This window comes from Dromiciops gliroides, chromosome 1 (genome assembly GCF_019393635.1).
Source record: "Dromiciops gliroides isolate mDroGli1 chromosome 1, mDroGli1.pri, whole genome shotgun sequence".
In the NCBI taxonomy this organism is placed as follows: domain Eukaryota; kingdom Metazoa; phylum Chordata; class Mammalia; order Microbiotheria; family Microbiotheriidae; genus Dromiciops; species Dromiciops gliroides.
The window spans coordinates 292,563,623-292,584,476 of NC_057861.1; the positions used below are offsets into that span (position 1 = coordinate 292,563,623).

The following is a 20,854-nucleotide window of genomic DNA, read 5'->3' on the forward strand; positions in this document are numbered from 1 at the left end:
ATTCCATTTGTGTCCAGGACGTTAGGACATAGCTATTAAGTTCTAGATTCTCTTTGGTAGTTTCATTGGCAGATCATTTACTCCGTTCCATTGTGTGTACAGTAGAGGATGCTGGTGATTGTTCATCACTTTTAAGATACCGAAGTGTAAGATTATAAACACTTAATAGAAAACTTTTAAGCATTTATTTTGTGTGGACTGAAAATATTTGAATTTGTGTGATATTGACAGATATTAAATTCTTTTAGAGTTTAAAAAATTTAAAGTTCTTCTTTTAAAAGAACAGAACTCTACTATAGCAGCCCAAATTACAACTTTGATACTTTGAAAGATTTCTTATTTCATTGATCCAGGCTCTCCTTTCACTGACTCAAAAAGCACCCAACAGAGCATTTATTGAATTGCTTTGCCACACCCTCCAGTTTATCACTGAGAGTGTGTCCAGTCTTCTGGTGAGTTTAGCTGTTTTTCAGAGGACAGGCACTCTTACCATTTGGTTGTAATTGAAGGTTTTCCATCCTTTTAAGACGATATTCAGAGCTTGAATATCATAGCCATAACTTTCATCTTTGAGTCAGTTTGATTCATGAGGTATTGGAATAGGATTTTAGTTATAATTTGGCTCAGCTAGAATGTGTGAGTCCTTTACAGGTTTGCTTATTATATATGTATATTGTATTAGTACTTCCTACCCCAAGTGGGTAATATAAAGCATCTAATTTTAGATTTTGTTATTTACAGTATATTAATTTTTATCACTATTTGTGAATTAGTAACATAATTTGTGTAGTAAACATAATTTAATTTTTTTTCCCCTTTAAGAACAGGGCAGGACAGTATTCTTATCAAGCTGGGTGCCACAGTGGATAGAACACAGGGCCTGGAGTCAGGGACAACTGAGTTTAAATTTAGCCTCTGACACTCAATCAGCCAACCAATAAATATTAATTAAGTGCCTGCTATGTGTCAAGCACTATGCTAAGTATTGAGAGATGCAGAGAGAGGTACAAGATAGTTCCTACATCCAGGAGCTCACAATCTAATGGAGGACAGCTGTTTAACAATTATGTATCCTCTCTCTCTCTCTTTTTTGTGTGGGGCAATGGGGGTTAAGTGACTTGCCCAGGGTCACACAGCTAGTAAGTGTCAAGTTTCTGAGGCCTGGCTGATGCTTTATCCATTGTGCCATCTAGCTGCCCCCCTATTTCTCCCTTATTTTTCTCAATTGTAAAATAAAAAGATGTGGGAGTGGGGTAGTGGATAATAATAGCACTTACCTTCCATGGTAGTTGTGAGGATCAAATAAAATATTTGTAAAGCACAGTGCCTAGCACATAGTGGGTGCTTATAAAATGACTGTTTCTTTCTTATGCCTGGATTTTGCTACCATAATCTCTTTTCACAAGCAAAGCAGACTTATGACTTAATAATTAGACTTGGAGTTGGAAAACCTGGGTTCACTTCTCTACTACTTACTAGTTGTGTGACCTTGGGAAAGTAATTTAACAGCTTCACTTTCTTCAACTATAATATGGACATCATAATAATGCCTATGATGTATTTGTGATAATCTCATAATTACTATTGCATGAAGCTCAAATTAATTAATGTATGTAAAGTTCTTTGTAATAGAAAAGAACCCTGTAACGATTGGAATAACGCCACCTGCTGGATACTTACTGTAGAGGAGTTCTGCCCATGAAGGGAAGGTCTTTGAGGGCAAGACCAGGAGTCAGGAAGTGACGCGGGCTAGTGGGAGGAGGAAGGAAGAGACTGGCGCTCAGTCTCGGTCTCTTTCCTTTGGACTCTGGTGGAGAGCGGAGCTAGAAATGTGCTCTCTCTTTAATAGATAGGAATCTAGGCCTTTCTCTCTCTCTTTACAAAATTCTTATTCTCCTTAATAAATGCTTAAAAGTCTAACTCTTGCTAAAGCTTATAATTTATTGGCGACCACTCATTAGATATTTTAGACAGTTTAGCTAGAATTTTAGCCCTTAACAGATGGCTGACCACGAAGAGGAAAGCTAACCCTCAGTCTTCTTCTGATCTGCTGGTTGGGTAAGAAATTTCCCCTCCCTCTCCCTTTAACTGCTAAGTACTGGTGTACTGGCTGTGTTTTTCCTTTGAATTTTTTCGAATGGACCTTTTAAACTCCCTAATTATCCTATTTTTGATTTTAGTCTGTTTAACCAGACAAATGGGAGATAAGATCATGTTAATGCTTTGTTTTTCTGGATTTTCTATTTTTCTTTTTCTTTTTGTTAAAAGAGCCAGCAACTTACTCACACAAGGAAATATCTCTCCCTCTCCCAACCATGCTTTTTCAGAGAAACCTGAAGAGATTCCTGCAGCTTTTCCCAGTTCTAACAGTAATTGTTGCTCTAATTTTGCATGCCTGGAGGCAATGACCCACCCTCTAGAAGCTTTTAATCCCCTAGCACCTGGAGGCAAAGTGGGGGAAGAGGAATCCAGGCCTGAGTTCAAAATCAAGTCTGATTCAAATTGCTCTGGTCCCTCCCCTCCTCTCCAGACCCCACCCTCTACTCCTCCCATGGCCAAGCCCATAGCTTCCCCTGCCTGGGAAGTCCAGAGATCTAATGCTCATGCGCAACTTTCTCTAACTACATTTGCAGCTTCAGGCTCAGCCCTTCCCCAGCCTGGCTGTGCTTCTGAGACAACCTTAGAAAGCCCTTTAAATTCCAGATATGCTCGTTTTGTTCATAATTTTGCTAACCTGCTTTTGTCTTTAATTAGTAATCTTATAAAGCATTTGTATGGTGGAAAGACTGACAGACAATATAGAGGGGTTAAAGAAGAAAAACTTAAGCTGAATAAGAATGACAATCAACATAGTTCAAGACTCTGCTTCTTTTGCCATGGAAGGGTATATATTTTACAGAAATGTAGAAGTAAGCAGCAAGGTATTGATATGAGTATTGGGGATTTTAGATATCGGAATCAAGAGTGTTCTGAATTCACTCAGATTATTAATGTCAGTTCAGAGGTTACATAGGATTTCTATGCTATTACATATACATTTTGGAATTAATGGTATAGGTTTATTTTCATAGAGATTTTAATGCTTTTGAGATTGTGTCTTATACTTAGTTTCTAAAACAAGGAGAATATTTGTAAAAGCTTTTTATAGTCATGCGATCAAGTTTATATTTTGTAATACTCATTAATATTAAGTTCATGCTCATTTAGATTTCCTTAGTTTGAATTTCACTGTCTTTTATTGTTCCATGTGTATTTTCTTCTATACATTTATCTAATTTTAAAAAATTGCAAGATGGTTTTGATTTCATAATACAATGTTAATTCTAGGAGTATTGTGCTCCCATATTCTGAGTTGTTTGTTTTTGTTATTTTTTCTCAACTGATTATTTGATCAAACTCTTCAAAGCATTTCCCTGGCAAATTGGTTGCCATGGCAAGTGTAAATTGATTCTAGAAGTATTATTTTTGATAAGCATATTCAAAAAAAAAAAAGAGGGGAACATTTGTAAAAGTTTTCTTTTTTCAAAAAAAAAGTTCTTTGAGATTCTGTTGTGCTTTAACTTGTATTTAAGTATGTTCTGATTTTTCACAAAAGTAATTGTATACTAAGTAAAAAAAAAGGGTATTATTTGAAATTGTTGCATAATTATATATTATATTTTGAGTCAAGATGTATTCACATTTTTTGCAATCATTTATTATCCTCAATTTTAAATCCATATGAGACTTGGATTATGGGAACTTATCATTTAAGACATTAATTGCCTTTATTCTGAGTTATCAGATGCCAGTTGGCCAAGGTGCCATCCAATCACAAGAGGAATACATATTGCTCAAGGAGCAGACACTGAACTGTCACATGAGGGGAGACATGCATGAAGTCAAGGTATGGCCGAGGGAACGGCTTTTGACAAATGTTGAGGTTGGATTCTCTTGGTTTAATATTTTATACTCTTTTTTCCCCACAATATTGTACAGATGGCTGGAAGTATTGATCCCACCCATCTCACTTCTACACCTGGCTTCTATGCTCCCTCCTATATGCCTGATGCCATGGACATCTCAATCCCATGCATCTGATTAAGTCTGATTCAGTTTCCTCCAATATGTTCGGTGGCATGGACGTATATTCCATCCACCTATTTTAAGCCTGGCATACTGTATGGGCAGTATATATTGCTCAAGTGTGGGAATGCTCATATCCCATCATTTCTCTGTTCTTTTATGGTAACCCCCATAATTATCTCAGGTGTCATGATTGACACCTGTTACCAATTATATTAGATTTTTAAATTTCTCATAATGGCATGAGGATAATTAGGCAGATGATGCAAAAAGTGATAAAACAAAGATAAAAATTATTTTTATTAATTAATATTGCAGCAATTGTCTTCTCAATTACCCTCCATGAGGGGGGACTATAGTAAGATTATAATTTTAAAGAATGTTTCAATTTTTGTTTTATTATATGTTTCATGTGTAACAACTAAGATTCTGAATTCCCTTAGACATGTTTTTGAGAACTTTCATTGTTTGATTTTATTATTGACAAAGCTATTTTAAAGTTGTGTTAAGCTCAATTTTGTAGGAAATTTCCTGGCTGATTACCAGCATCCACACATCAACCCCTGAAAAGACTTCCATTCCACGACTACACCTAGAGGACATCTGAGAAAAGACTTTCAGAGACTTTAAATGAACAGTTTTGTTTTGTTGTTTTTTTTTTCTCTTTTCTCTTTCTGTTATAATATACACCATCTGTAACGTGTATTCTCTGCAGAGGCCCTCCCTTTGCAAGACTAATGTCAAAGCGTCGGTTCATGAGGACAAAAAAAAAAATTGCCCCTCTGGACAAAACTTTCCTCTCTTCCTTTTCTATATTGTTGTTCACATATTATTAGTTAGCAATAGTTATCATATTGTTTTTACTGTTCCGTCAAGGAAACATTTTGTTTCTTGAGGAACAACAGGGGGGACTGTAACGATTGGAATAACGCCACCTGCTGGATACTTACTGTAGAGGAGTTCTGCCCATGAAGGGAAGGTCTTTGAGGGCAAGACCAGGAGTCAGGAAGTGACGCGGGCTAGTGGGAGGAGGAAGGAAGAGACTGGCGCTCAGTCTCGGTCTCTTTCCTTTGGACTCTGGTGGAGAGCGGAGCTAGAAATGTGCTCTCTCTTTAATAGATAGGAATCTAGGCCTTTCTCTCTCTCTTTACAAAATTCTTATTCTCCTTAATAAATGCTTAAAAGTCTAACTCTTGCTAAAGCTTATAATTTATTGGCGACCACTCATTAGATATTTTAGACAGTTTAGCTAGAATTTTAGCCCTTAACAACCCCATATAGTAAATGTCAGCCATTATTTTTATGATTTGTGTACATAAAAGTATTACCTGTCTTGATACTTGTTTACTCTTTATTTTACTTTAAAAATTGTGTGTGAAAGATAATGCCATTTATTTTTATGACAAAACCATTTGTTTTCTTTCCATCAAAGACGGAGTAGAATGGTATTCTTATTAAATTATCCATAAAAGATGTTACTTGAATCCCTCTTTTCTTGTGAGTTTTTAAACAAGGCAGATTTAGGCCTTAAGACATTCCATAATGTCAGCTGGTGGCATTCTCAGTGGATAGAGAACTGGGCCTGGAGTTGTGAAAAACAGTTCAAAACTCACCTCAGACACTTATTAGCTGTTTGACTCTGGGCAAAATCACTGTTTGTCTGAGTTTCCTCAATGGTAAAATGGGGATAATAATAGCACTTACCTCAAAGGGTTGTTGTGAGGATCAAATGAAATAATATTTATGAAAAGTTTTTAATTCAGTGCCTAGGATATGGAAGGCACTGTATAAATGCTTATTCTCCCCTTCCCCCCCCCCCAATACTTTTGGGATTAAAAAGTATTAAATACTGCTTAATGGGAGACCAACAAAAAAGCCTGTTGAGTTGCATTATGGAAATGACTGTGATATTCTGATCAAAGAAGTTCTTTTATTCTTAGAAAACTTCTAGAAGACTACTCCTGAGGGAGAGTAGTAGCCAGACAAATCTGGGTATAAGTATATTACTACTTATGCACTCAAAGAATTCTATGAGATAAATTACATTTCATAGAATATTAGTAATCCTAATTTTCCAGGCATTGATTCTCTACCACAATATGTATTACTATTTGTAGTTAAAGCAGGCTTCTGGTCCCTCCTGGGTCATCAAGCAGAAGAATTGAGCAAGGAAGAATTAGGGTAGTAACACAAAGGACTTGTGTTTGTCTGTATTTATTTCTATTCAGTGTTTCTTCCCTTGTATCCCGAAAGTAAATATAGGTGATTTGAGGATTATCTGATTTTATGAATAATTTGCATATCACATTCCCTCTGTATCAGTAGGTAACTAGTTTTTCACCTTAAAATAATTAAATCAATTCTTCAGTGAGGAGCATAGGTTCAGAGGAAACATGGTGTAATGGAAAGATACTTTCATTTAGAGTTAGGAAACCTGAATTGCAGTCAAGTTGCTTTTGGTGCTTTCACCAACTGGTTATGTAACCTTCGGCAAGTAACAATATTATTGGGAACCTCATGTTCTTCACTTGTAAAATTATATGCTTGGATTACATAACTTCTATAGTTCCTTCCAACTCTGGAATATTATAATTTTATTGAAGTGATGAATTTATGAGCCCTTGCTGACCCTCTCTGCTCCCATCCATCCATGACTTAGCTATACCACTGTTGGATCTAGCTGCTGGTTTTTTTTTAAGTATTCATTTTAAACTTAAATACAAAAGGAAAAAAGGGAGAAAAAACCCTTTCCATGAATACAGCAGAACATAAGAGAAGATTCAATATAAAACAAATTTCCATTTCAAGAAAACCTATGTAATACATACTATGCATTGTTTTCAAAGCTGTCCATCTTTTCTGTGCTTCCTTCTAGGTTTTCTACTGTTCTCTGCTGTGCACCTTTTATTTCATTTTTCCTCTCCTTCCCCCATCTCTCCTCCCCTAGAGAAGGTTACAATAAAGTGTAAATATATACATATCTATAAACATACATACACATATATGTATATATACATATACATATTTGTAAGACCATACTAAGCATATTTCTATGTTATTTCCCTGGACGTGGATAGCATTTTCCTTCATAAGTCCAAGTCTTTCCATGTTTTTCTAAAATCAGCCAGCTCGTCATTTCTTATATCACAGTAGTATTCCATCACCATCATATACAAACAGCTTATTTAGCCATTCCCTAATTGAAGGGCATGCGCTGTTTTAGCCAATCCAATAGGTATAAGATGTATCTCAAAGTTGTTTTTATTTGCATTTCTCTAATCACTAGTGAGAGCATTTTTTTCTTTTGATTTCTTCATTGAATAACTGCTATTCATACCCCTTGACCATTTATCAATTGGAGATATGACTCATATTCTTATGAATTTGACAGAGGTCTTTATATATTTGAGAAATGAACCCTAAAATATTTTAAAAAATTTTATTTTTAATAATAAACATTTTTATTTATAGTTTTGGTTCCAATTTTTATCCTTCTTTCCCTCCTTTCCCCCTCCCTGAGGTGGCAAACAATCAGATATGGGTTATACATGTATGATTATGCAGAACATTACCATATTTGTCATTTTATACAAGGAAACTATTAAAAGAAAAAAAATGAAAGAAAGTGAAAAATTACATGCTTCAGTCTGTTCCATCAATATCAGTTCTTCGGAGGTGGATAGTATGTTTCATCAATAGTCCTTTGGGATTGTCTTGGATAATTGTATTGTGAATAGTCATTCACAGTTTTTCATCAAACAATATTGCCGTCTATGTGTACAATGTTCTCTTGGTTCTGCTCACTTCACAATACATCATTTCATACATGTCTTTCCAGGCCTTTCCGAAGTCATCTTGTTTGTCATTTCTTATAACACAATAATATTCTATCACCATCATATACCACCATTTGTTTAGTCATTCCCCAGTTGATGGGCATCCCTTTAATTTCCAGTTCTCAGCCACCACAAAAAGGAAAGCTATAAATATTTTTGTACAAATAGGTCTTTTTCTCTCTCTCTCTTTTTTTTTTTTTTTGCAGGGCAATGGGGTTTATGTGACTTGCCCAGGGTCACACAGTTAGTAAGTGTCTGAGGCTGGGTTTGAACTCAGGTCCTCCTGAATCCAAGGCTAGTGCCTTATCCATTGCGCCACCTAGCTGCCCCCTCTTTTTCTCTTTTTGGGGATGTCTTTGGGATATAAACCTAGCAGTGGTATTGCTGGATCAAAGGGTATGCACAGTTCTATAGCCCTTTGGGCATAGTTCCAAATTGCTCTCCAGAATGGTTGGATCTTTTCACAATTCTACCAACAGTGGATTAGCATCCCAACTTCCCCATGTCCCCTCCAACATCCAATATTTTCCATTTTTGTTATGTTTGCCATACTGATAGGTGTGAGGTGATAGCTCGGAGTTGTTTTAATTTGCATTTCTCTGATCAATAATGATCTAGGGCATTTTTTCATATGATTATAGATAGCTTTGATTTCTTTGTCTGAAAATTGCCTGTTCATATCTTTTGACCATTTATCAATTGGGGAATGACTTGTATTTTTATAAATTTGATGCAGTTCTCTATATATTTAAGAAATGAGGCCTTTATCAGAGAGATTTGTTTCAAAAATTCTTTCCCAGTTTTCTACTTCCCTTGTAATCTTGGTTACATTAGTTTTGTTTGTGCAAAAGCTTTTTAATTTTATATAATCAAAATGATCTATTTTACATTTAATTTTATTCTCTATATCTTCTTTGGTCCTAAATTCTTCCCCTGCCCATAAAACTGACAGATTTCATACTCTCTTAATTTGCTTATGGTATCATCCTTTATGTGTAAATCATGTACTCATTTTCACCTTATTTTAGTATACAGTGTGAATTTTGGTCTATACCTAGTTTCTACCATACTGTTTTCCAGTTTTCTCAACAGTTTTTGTCAAATAATGAGTTTTTGTTTCAAAAACTTGGATCTTTCGGTTTATCATATACTAGATTATATAGTCATTTACTATAGTGTAATTTCTATCTATTCTGTTTCACTGAACTACCTCTCTATTTCTTAGCCAGTACTAGATTGTTTTGATGATTACTGCTTTATAAAACAGTTTGAGATCTGGTACTGCTAGACCACCTTCTTTCATAATTTTTTTCATTCATTCCCATGGTATCCTTGAACTTTTGTTTTTTCAGATGAATTTTGTCATTATTTTTTCTAGCTCTATGAAATATTTTTTGATAGTTTGGTATAGCACTAAATAAATAAATTTAGGATTGTCATTTTTATTATATTGACTCTGCCTACCCATGAACAGTTAATATTTTTCCAATTGTTTAGATCTGACTATTTCTGTGAAAAGTGTTTTGTAGTCCTGGTCATATAGTTGCTGTGTTTGACTTGGGAGGTAGACTCCCAAGTATTTTATATTGGCCACAGTTATTTTAAATGGGTTTTCTTTTTCTTTCTCTTGTTTCTGGACTTTATTGGTCATATGTAGAAATGCTAATGATTTATGTAGGTTTATTTTGTATCCTGCAACTTTGCTAAAGTTGTTAATAATTTCAAGTAGCTTTTTAGTTGATTCTCTAGGATTTTCTAAGTATAACATCATATCATCTGCAAAGAGTGATAGTTTTGTTTCCTAGTTAGCTATTTTAATTCCTTTAATTTCTCTTTCTCTTATTGCTATAGCTAACATTTCTAATACAATATTATATAATAGAGGTGATAATGGGCATCCTTGCTTAACCCCTGATTATATTTGGAAGGCTTTTAGATTATCCCCATTTCAGATAATGCTTGCTGATGGTTTTAGATAAATAGTACTTATCATTTTAAGATAAGCTCCTTTTATTCCTATGCTCTTTAGCGTTTTTTCCTCTCTCTAGTGTTTTTAATAGGAATGGGTGCTGTATTTTGTCAAAGGCCTTTTCTGCATCAGTTGAGATAATCATATGATTTCTGTTGCTTTTGTTATTGATCTGGTCAATTATGCTGATAGTTTTCCTAATACTGAACTGGCCCTGCATTCCTGGTATAAATCCTACCTGGTCATAGTGTATGATCCTTGTGAAATATTTTTGTAATCTTTTTGCTAGTATTTTATTTTATTTTTTTGCATCAATATTCATTAGAAAAATTTTTCTATAATTTTCTTTCTGTGTTTTGGCTCTTCCTGGTTTGGGTATCAGCACCATATTTGTCTCATAAAAGGGATTTGTTAGGACTTCACTTATTTTTTCAAATACATCATATAGTATTGGGATTAATTGTTCTTTAGATATTTGATAGAATTCACTTGTGAATCCATCTGGTCCTGGGGATTTTTTCTTAGGAAGTTCATTAATGGTTTGTTCAATTTCGCTTTTAAAAATTGAGTTATTTTAATATTTTATTTCTTCTTCTGATAATCTGGGTAATTTATATTTTTGTAGATAATCATCCCTTTCATTTAGATTATTGGCATATAATTGGGCACAATAGTTCCTAATAATTGTTTTAATTTCCTCTTCATTGGTGGTGAGTTCATCCCTTTCATTTTTGATACTAGTAATTTGTTTTTCTTCTTAACTTTTTTTTGATCAAATTACTCAATAGTTTATCTATTTTATTGGTTTTTCCATAAAACCAGCTTCTAGTTTTATTCAATGGTTTCCTTACTTTAAATTTTATTAATTTCTCCTTTGATTTTCAGGATTTCCAATTTGGTGTTTAATTCGGGATTTTTTATTTGTTCATTTTTTCATTTCTTTTAGTTGCATGCCCAAATCATCGATTGGTTTTTTTCTCTATTGATGTAAGCAGGTAGGGATATAAATTTTTCCCTAAGAACTGCTTTGGCTGTACCCCATAAATTTTTATATGTTGTCTCATCATTGTAATTTTCTTTAATGAAATCATCGATTGTTACTATGATTTGTTCTTTGACCCACTTGTTTTTCAAGATCAAATTATTTAATTTCTAATTGTTTTTTAATCTCTCTTTCAATTGTCCATTACTGAATGTAATTTTCATTGCATTATGATCTGAAAAGGACGTGTTTACTATTTCTGCTTTTCTGCATCTTGTTGTAAGGTTTTTTATGTCCTAACACATGGTCAGTTTTCGTGTAGGTCCCATGTACTCCTGAGAAGAAGGTATATTCCTTTCTGTTTCCATTCAGTTTTCTTCAGATAGCTATCATATCTAACTTTTCAAGAATTTTATTCATTTCCTTAACTTCTTTCTTGTTTATTTTTTGGTTAGATTTATCCAGTTCTGAGAGGGGAAGGTCAAGGTCCCCCATTAGGATAGTTTTATTATCTATTTCCTCCTATAACTCATTCAACTTTGCCTTCAAAAATTTAGATGCTATGCCATTTGGTGCTTATATATTAAATATTGATATGACTTCATTGTCTATGGTATCTTTCAGCAAGATATAGGTTCCTTTATCTCTTTTAACTAGACCTATTTGCTTCGTCTGAAATCATAATTGCTACCCCTTCTTTCTTTGCTTCAGCTGAAGCATAATAGATTCTGTTCCAGCCCCTTACATGTACCCTATGTTTATCTCTCTGCTTTAAATGTGTTTCTTGTAAACAACATATTGTAGGATTTTGGTTTTTAATCCATTCTGCTATCTGCTTCCATTTAATGGGTGAGTTCATCCCATTCACATTTATAGTTACGATGACTTTATTTCTTTCCAAGCTATTTTCCACCTGTTTATCCCCCACCCCCCACCTCTGACCTCCCACCCTCTCACTTCTCACAAGTGTTGTGCTTATGATGATTGTTTTTCCCAATATCTCCTCCCTTTTATCAGTCCCCTCTCCCCCTTCTATTATCGCCATCTCTTTTTAAACTTCCTTATAGGGTAAGATAGATTTCTATATCCAACTGAGTTCCAAATTGCTCTCCAAAATGATTGGCTCAGTTTACAACTCTATCAACAGTGGATTAGCATCTTAATTTTCCAACATTTTCCTTTTTTTGTCCTATTAGCCACTGTGATAGGTGTGAGGTGTTACCTCAGAGTTGTTTTAATTTGCATTTCTCTGATCAATAGTGATTTTAGAGCATTTTTTCATATGACTATAGATAACTTTGATTTCTTTGCCTGAAAACTGCTTGTTTCCTTTGACCATTTACCAATTGGGGAATGACTTGTATTTTTATAAATTTGACTCAGTTCTCTATATATTTGAGAGATGAGACCTGTATCAGAGATACTTGTTGCAAAATGGTTTTCTCAGTTTTCTGTTTTTCTTATAATTTTGGCTGCATTGGTTTTATTTGTGTGAGAGCTTTTTAGTTTTATATAACCAAAGTTAGGTATTTTACATTTTTTTATGCTCTCTCTATATTTTCTTTGGTCCTAAATTATTCCTTTGTTCATAAATCTTACAACTAAAATCTTCTATGCTCTACTAATATGCTTATGGTATCACCCTTTAAGTGTAAATCATGCACCATTTTTACCTTATTTTAGTATATGGTATGAGATGTTGGTCTATACCTACTTTTTGCCATACTGTTTTCCAGTTTTCTCAACAGTTTTTGTCAAATAATGAGTTTTTGTTCCAAAAGCTTGGATCTTTGGATTTATCATATACTGGATTACTATAGTCACTTGCTATAATACAATTCATACCTATTCTATTCCATCCCTCCACTACCCTATTTTTTAGCCCATACCAGATTCTTTTGATAATTACCACTTTATAATACAGTTTGTGATCTGGTACTGCTAGACCTCCTTTCACATTTTTTTCAATGATTCCCTGATATCCTTAAGGTTTTTTTCTTCCAGATGAATTTTACTACTTTTTCTAGATCTAGAAAATATTTTTGATAGTTCGATTGGTATGTCACTAAATAGATAGGTTAATTTAGGTAGGATTGCCATTATTATTGTATTGGCTCAGCCTACTCATAAGCAATTAATATTTTTCCAAATGTAGATCTGACTTCATTTGTGTGAAAAGTGTTTTGTAGTTGTGTTCATATAGTTCTGCATTTGTCTTGGCAGGTAGATTCCCAAGTATTATATGTTGTCTATAATTATTTTAAATGGAATTTGTCTATCTCTTGCTGCTAGACTTTGTTGGTAATATATAAAAAAGCTGATGATTTATGTGGATTTGTTTAATATCTTGCAACTTTGCTCAAGTTAATAATTTCACATAGTTTTTTTTAGTTGATTCTCTAGGATCTTCTAAGTATAACATCATATCATCTGCAAAGAGTGATAGTTTTATTTTCTCATTGCCTATTCTAATTCCTTTAATTTCTTCTTTCTTCTTTTATTGCTATAGCTAACATTTCTAGTACAGTATTAAACAATAGAGGTGACAATCAACATCCTTGCTTCACCCCTAATGTAGTGGGAGGACTTCTTGCTTATCCTCATTACAGATAATGCTCACTCATTCTACCTATCTTTCTAAGAGCTTATCCCCTTCCTTCTTCTAATTCTTAATCTATACACCCTTCTTAAAGTTTCTCCCCTATCATGTCCCGTTTTCTTCTGATTTCTTTCTAAATTTAGAAGACTTTTTTAGCTTTCTAGATGTATATATTGTTCCCTCTCTAACCTATTTCTGTTGAGACTAAGGTTCCAGCACTCTCAGCCCATTCTTCCCTTGCTTCTTCCTGAGTCCTTCCTTTCATGCCTCATTTGTATGAGATAATTACTCCTTTTTATTTTTCTCTAAAGTTTTTTAAGAATCTTTCTATCATGCACAACTCAGCCCAAGGCTTTCTTTCAAACTACCTAAATAATGATGACAGTCATAATAATACTGATAACTTTGAAATTTGGCTATGATATTCCTGTAATTTTCATCCTGGGATCTCTTTCAGGTGGGGATGGGTGAATTTTCTATTTCTGCTTTTACCTTCTTGTTCTAGAACTACAGGGTAATTTTCCTTAATCATTTCTTGTAATATTGCATTGAGATTCTTTTTTAAATTGAAGCTTTCAGATAGTCCCACTAGTTTTATTTTATCTTTCCTCTATCAGGTCTCCAGATAAATTATTTTTCTGATGAGATGTTTCACCTTATCTGTTTTCTCATTCTTTTGATTTTGTTATAAAGTAGTTTTGTTTTATTATTTCTTGGTTATAAAGTAGCTTCCCTTGACCACTTCTCGTTTTCAAGAAATTATTTTCTTCCTTAAGTCTTTTATTCTTTTTTTTTCTAATTGATTGACTTTTTAAACAAATTTTCTTGGATTGGTCTTATTCTCTCCCCTTTCTCCCCCAATTTTTCCTCAGTCTCTTTTAATTGATTTTCAAAGTTCTTTTTAAATTCTTCCAAGAACTCTTTTTGGGTTTTGTGATGATCTCCCATTTCTCATGGAATAAAGAGTGTCTTTCTCTGAATATGAACCCAAATCTTCTCTATCTCTATTATAGCTAAGGTTGTGATGTTTTTCCTTTGCTTACTCATTTATAAAAAAAAATATTTTATTTTTTTTAGCAATTATTATTGATATTCAGGTTCTAGTCCCAAGGTATGGGAAATGGGGCCCCAGGTCTCAGGTCCTTCTTCTTCTTCTTCTTCTTCTTCTTCTTCTTCTTCTTCTTCTTCTTCTTCTTCTTCTTCTTCTTCTTCTTCTTCTTCTTCTTCTTCTTCTTCTTCTTCTTCTTCTTCTTCTTCTTCTTCTTCTTTCTTCTTCTTCTTCTTCTTCTTCTTCTTCTTCTTCTTCTTCTTCTTCTTCTTCTTCTTCTTCTTCTTCTTCTTCTTCTTCTTCTTCTTCTTCTTCTTCTTCTTCTTCTTCTTCTTCTTCTTCTTCTTCTTCTTCTTCTTCTTCTTCTTCTTCTTCTTCTTCTTCTTCTTCTTCTTCTTCTTCTTCTTCTTCTTCTTCTTCTTCTTCTTCTTCTTCTTCTTCTTCTTCTTCTTCTTCTTCTTCTTCTTCTTCTTCTTCTTCTTCTTCTTCTTCTTCTTCTTCTTCTTCTTCTTCTTCTTCTTCTTCTTCTTCTTCTTCTTCTTCTTCTTCTTCTTCTTCTTCTTCTTCTTCTTCTTCTTCTTCTTCTTCTTCTTCTTCTTCCTTCTTCTTCTTCTTCCTTCTTCTTCTCCTCCTCCTCCAGTTGGGGTTAAGTGACTTGCCCAGGGTCACACAGCTAGTAAGTGTTAAGTGTCTGAGGCCAGATTTGAACTCAGGTACTCCTGACTCCAGGGCCACTGCTCCATCCACTGCGCCACCTAGCAGCCCACTCAGGTCCTTCTTACTGTTGTTTTCTGAGTTGTGTCTTGGGGCCCAACCTCATGCAGTCCCCTCCACTCTATAACTATTTCTGGGACCCCTAGTCACATTGTTAGGCAAAAGCTCTTGCTCCCTGTGTTTCTTCCAGTGGCTGCAAATTTCAACTGTCTTCTCTGCCATGGAACCAAAACCAGGGACTCTGCTCTCCTGTAAGTGTCCACAACCAGCAGGGTCCCTGTCCCTCTGTTACCCCACTCACCAGGTGTGTGCTTCCTCCTTTTGTCCCACAACAGCATCCTGGATCCCATATGGTCAGCATAACTGTGTTTGGTGTCTCTTGTCAGTGGAAGATCCTTCAGTCTTCTCCTACTCAGCCTTCATGAGGTGAAAATTCCCGAGACTGAGGCTGCCTCCCAACCCAGCAGCCCCCAGGGGTTGGTTATTGATTCTCTGGAGTTGGCCTGGAAGTGTTAGCACTTCACTTTGGCCAAACTTCCACCCCTAGAAGTTGTCTTTCCTGGGTTCTTCTCACATTGTCTTAAGAGCACAACTGCTTTACCTTGACTTTTGTTTATTTCTATTGCCTTATGTTCACTTTGAGGCAGTGTTCTCTCTTTTTTGTGGAGGAAATTTGGAGAGCCTATATGTTTCTGACCTACTCCACCATCTTCCCAGAGTCCTATCAATTTACTTGATTTTTCAGAGGGATTCCTAGCCACTCTGAATCTTGCAGATATATAACCCCAGACTGTCCTTTCCTGCTTATCTTTGAACTTTTGCTTTTCTGTAGACTCATAGGTTGTAAAGAGACATTGTATCCGTGATCTATTTATGCTGAGATCTGAGTTGGCAAAGCTCACATCACGCGGAGCTGTCCTTTTGTTTTGTCACTACAGTTGTTAGTTGCCTGGCAATTCTGTGGAGGTAGTGAATGCTTAGTGTCCTGCGTTTGTGTTATTTCATTTCTTTCCCTTTCCTTTTCCATTTCCCTTCAGGAATTTTAGTCTGCTTTTTTTCAGAACTGGGCAAATTCAATTCTCCCTAGACAACCTGGTGGCCCCTGAATGTAGTATGGCCGTTCTGTGGCTTAGCCCAATGCATTTTAGAACTCTTGAACTTAAAGAGATGCCAGCTTCAGCCTTCCTGGTAGCAAGGATTACAGATGTACACCACCACACCCAATTGTCCTTTATTTTTAAAGTTATTTTATTTAATTTTTTCTTAAGTATAGATTATAACTTAAAAATTTTTTAGATAGTATTGTCCTTCAAATCTTTAAATATCATTTCAAGAAAAACTATAACTCAAGTTTTCATATTGTTATCTACATTGGTTCCCATGAGCATTGATGATGTGGTTAGGATAAATTCATAATAGCTCACATTTTTTTTTTAGCTTGATTGTTTGAAATTTTTCTAGCATTGATGGTACATTGGTAATTTTATTCTTAGGTGGTTCAGTGGATGGATAGAGCACCGGCCCTGGATTCAGGAGGACCTGAGTTCAAATCCGGCCTCAGACACTTTACACACTTACTAGCTGTGTGACCCTGGGCAAGTCACTTAACCCCAATTGCCTCACCAAAAAAAAAAAAATGCTAATCTTATGTCCATTAGTGCTCTAATTGTAAAAGAATCTACTTTTCTTTTTTCCTCATTTCTTTTAGGAGAATCACCCAATTGTAGCTATGCAGAATTTTGTATACCTAAGGAGTTTTATACTGTGGTAAAATGTTGTGAGCTCTTTCCTGCTCTATGAGATTTACCCTCTTTCAAAGAAATTGTCAGGCCTGGTACAGAGAAAAATTGTGATGGTTTTACTCCCTGGCATACTGACTAGTGCACTATTGGGTATTTAGCTCTTATTGTTGGGGCAATCATTCTTACTCTCTGGTCCTTTGTACCATGTTTGTTTGTTTTTTGTTTTGTTTTTGTTTTTGCAGGGCAATGGGGGTTAAGTGACTTGCTCAGGGTCACACAGCTAGTAAGTGTCAAGTGTCTGATGCCAGATTTGAACTCAGGTCCTCCTGAATCCAGGGCCCGTGCTTTATCCACTGTGCCACCTAGCTGCCCCTCCTTTGTACCATGTTTAAAGATTGGGCTGTCTTCATTTTAGATGTCATCCTTCTTGAGATGTATTTTAGGTAGAGCTTGGCTTAAGATACCATTATAACACCTCATTTGATATCACTATTTTCTTTTTTTATGCATCAAATCTTTTTTATTTTTCCCCTTTTTATTCTGAACTTAACAAACATTAAATGAAATTAGTATTTCTATCTATATACTAGAACAAAACCCAGAAGATCACAAAACTGCAAATCCCATTATTTTTCTTATAAAGTATGTAATAAATACAACATATAACTGAACCATCTTTCTGATTAGATATTTCCTGATACCATTATTTTCATGTCTTAGTTCATAATCCAAGTGAACACTGTGCATATATAGGCTAAGAATTATATTAAATGAGAAATCTGGGCAAACTCTGGCCTCCGTATCATAATCAAATATAGCAAAGATAACCTATTTGGAGTTTATATGTAAGAAAAGGTAGTGTGGTATAGAGTATCAGCTGCATAGCCTGGAAGACCTGAATTGAGGTTCTTCTTACACATACTGTCATGTGACTTTTAGTGTTCTAGGCCAGGGCTTCTTAAACCTTTTCCATTTGCAACCCCCTTTTGCTGGAGAAATTTTTATGCTACCCCTTGCATATAGGTATATAAAATAGGTATGCAAAATAGGTATATATAACCTTTTACTTTTGCCAAATTTTTCATGACTCCCTTGTTCAGTTATGTGACCACATAGGGGGTCACCATTAACAGTTTAAGAAGCTAGGCTCTAGGCAACTCTCAGATGACTCTAAGTTGCAGAGAAGGTAGAGTTTCCTCATCTGTGCTAATGTAATCATAGATCCAGTTCCTATCCTTCTTTTATACAGTTGTCTTTATATTTTTCTTTTCTTTTTTTTTTTTTTTGGCGGGGCAATGAGGGTTAAGTGACTTGACCACAGTCACACAGCTAGTAAGTGTCAAGTGTTTGAGGTCAGATTTGAACTCAGGTCCTCCTGAATCCAGGGCAGGTGCTTTATCCATTGCACTACCTAACTGCCCCATATATATATATATATCTATATATATCTATATATCTATATATCTATATATCTATATCTATATCTATATATCTATAGATATAGATATAGATATATAGATATATAGTTGTCTTTAAATGCTTACAAATAATATATATTTTAATAGAATTTTATGGTTTTGAGACAGTGTTGGTGATTTTTTTTTTTTTGGTATTGGGAGGGATGGCAGAATATAAGAACACTGGAAAACTAAGCTTAAGTGATTATGTGACAGGTTGTGTTTCATTGGTCATCATTGTGCTGACACTGTAGTCCGTCAGTTTCCACCTGAAGATAAAACAATCAGCAGTGGCCTCAGCTTTCTGGATTGTTAATGGAGTTAGTTGATCCAGGTAGTTGAAGTTGCTCTCCCCAAATAACCTAGCTTCTGCTATTGGAGAAGAAAGAACTAGGCAGAACTTACCCTGGATTTTGTATTTTGTGTTAACTTTTGCTGTACTGGCCTCAGTCTTTTGTGATAGATATGCCACTACCAGTTTAAAAAAAAAACAAAAAACAGGGCATTGAAGTACTAGGGAAATTAGAAGCAAATGTTTTTTGCATACTGTATTTGAATTTAGGTTAGTGGTTGTTACTTGGTTCTACTGGATTTGGGGGAACTCGTTAGATGCCTTAAAATGAATCAGTCATATTTGTACAGTATTTTTTAAATTAAAATTTAATTGAATATTATAATTAGTGGTATTTTATAAATCAACTATTTTTAAAGTTTATTTTAACCTAACAAACCAAGAAAAACTATGTTACTAAAGTTCACATCAAAAGATTCATGAGAAAATTGAGAATTTCTTTTCATTTTAACCTTTTATAGAATATTATAGGTTTTCTAAAAAATTATTTAGGAATAAAGTTAGGTTGTATGGTTGGATACTATAGTTCTTCTAAGATGTGATGAATGTTATTGTTAAAGGTAACAGTCGTTTGAATAATAAAATAATAAAATTTGAGTGGCCTAGATACATGTTACATTATAGATTTTTTTCTGAATAAGTGAATGACAGCTGTTGAAATGACCTAAAGTGTTCAGAGTTTCTTAATATTATTTTTGTGATGGTAAAATAATTGTAAATATAAATGCATTTTACATGGGAAGCTATTCAGGTTATCTTTAAAGCAAAATACCCATCTTAAAATGTACAATATAGTACTAATTTTCAATTCCAAAGATATTTATTTTTAAGTAAGTACTTTTGGAAATTGCTTTTAGAGTGCTAGAGTACTTTTTTTAATATCCTAGAGCATGGTGTTCTGAAAAGGTTACCTTATTTCACAGTCCAACTTAGTTCCATTTATAATCTGGTGGTAGCTTAGTACTTGGGAATGTATGACTTATTGACATCGTTCAAGTCCTTGATATTTCCATTAACAAAAATAACCTTAGGCTAATGTAAATTGAAGAAAAAATATGTTTGGAGGGATCCATTTTATAGTCCTTTAATTCTTTTTTTTTTTTTTTGGTGGGGCAATGAGGGTTAAGTGACTTGCTCAGGGTCACACAGCTAGTGAGTGTCAAGTGTCTGAGGTCGGATTTGAACTCAGGTCCTCCTGAATCCAGGGCCAGTGCTTTATCCACTGTGCCACCTAGCTGTCCCCCAGTCCTTGAATTCTTATGAATTTTTCATATTTATTCTCAATGATTAAATCACTGTAATAATTTGATACTGTACATTGTGGGTACCAGATATTAATTTATATGTAGGATTTTAAAATTTAACTAAGATTTCCACAGAGCTTCATTACTTTAAATTTATTGACCTCATAATAATGGTAGTAAATAAGATTTAGGGTTACATAGTTTCATTTGTGAGCTAAGAAAACTGAAAATTGTTAATTGATTTTTTTTTCTTAGAAAATGGAAGTGTAGTACAAATTGGGGAATTGCTACCATGCAAGATCTGTGGACGAACCTTCTTTCCAGTTGCCTTAGTGAGTACATTGATTATTTGCCTGTTTGCATCTGCATTTATTAGGTCAACAGTGTTTTGGAATGTACATTGGTAGAGGGAATATCTATGTTAAGAACATGGATTAATTAAAGTACTATACCCAGCTTTATATTGTTACTGCCTCCACAGAGTTATTTGATGAGATGCTGGAAAGGACTGCTTATACCAATTAACCTCTTTTCTTCAATCTTCATTCTATTAGAACTTCATATCTTTTATGGCGTGAATAATCCTCAGGAGTTCCCTATTAAAGTGAAAATGCCAAGTGATTAATAAATATTTAATAAAGCAGTGAATAAATTAGTTGACAGCTAGCAAAGATCAAGATTTTATAATAGTGAAAGGCAGCATAGAATTCTTGGAGAAGAGGATTGCAGTGAGCAGGGTAGGCAGTGAGGAAAGAGAAGGGGGAGGGAGAGAAAATGCTAACACAATTTTCACCTATTTCACAGTGAAATAGTTTTGAGAAAGTATCTCTAGAATGGATTAATTTC

The 20,854-nt window shown here is 34.5% G+C and overlaps 1 protein-coding gene across 2 annotated transcripts in view; it reads left to right on the forward strand.

The window, feature by feature from the left end:
* ZC2HC1A (zinc finger C2HC-type containing 1A) overlaps positions 1-20,854 on the forward strand; it is a 70,192-nt gene that overhangs the window by 1,333 nt on the left and 48,005 nt on the right. For both annotated transcript variants that reach the window (XM_043975633.1, XM_043975634.1), the window contains exon 2: positions 20,264-20,340. In XM_043975633.1, coding sequence (XP_043831568.1) covers positions 20,264-20,340 — 77 coding nt within the window. The remainder of the gene's footprint in view (positions 1-20,263; positions 20,341-20,854) is intronic.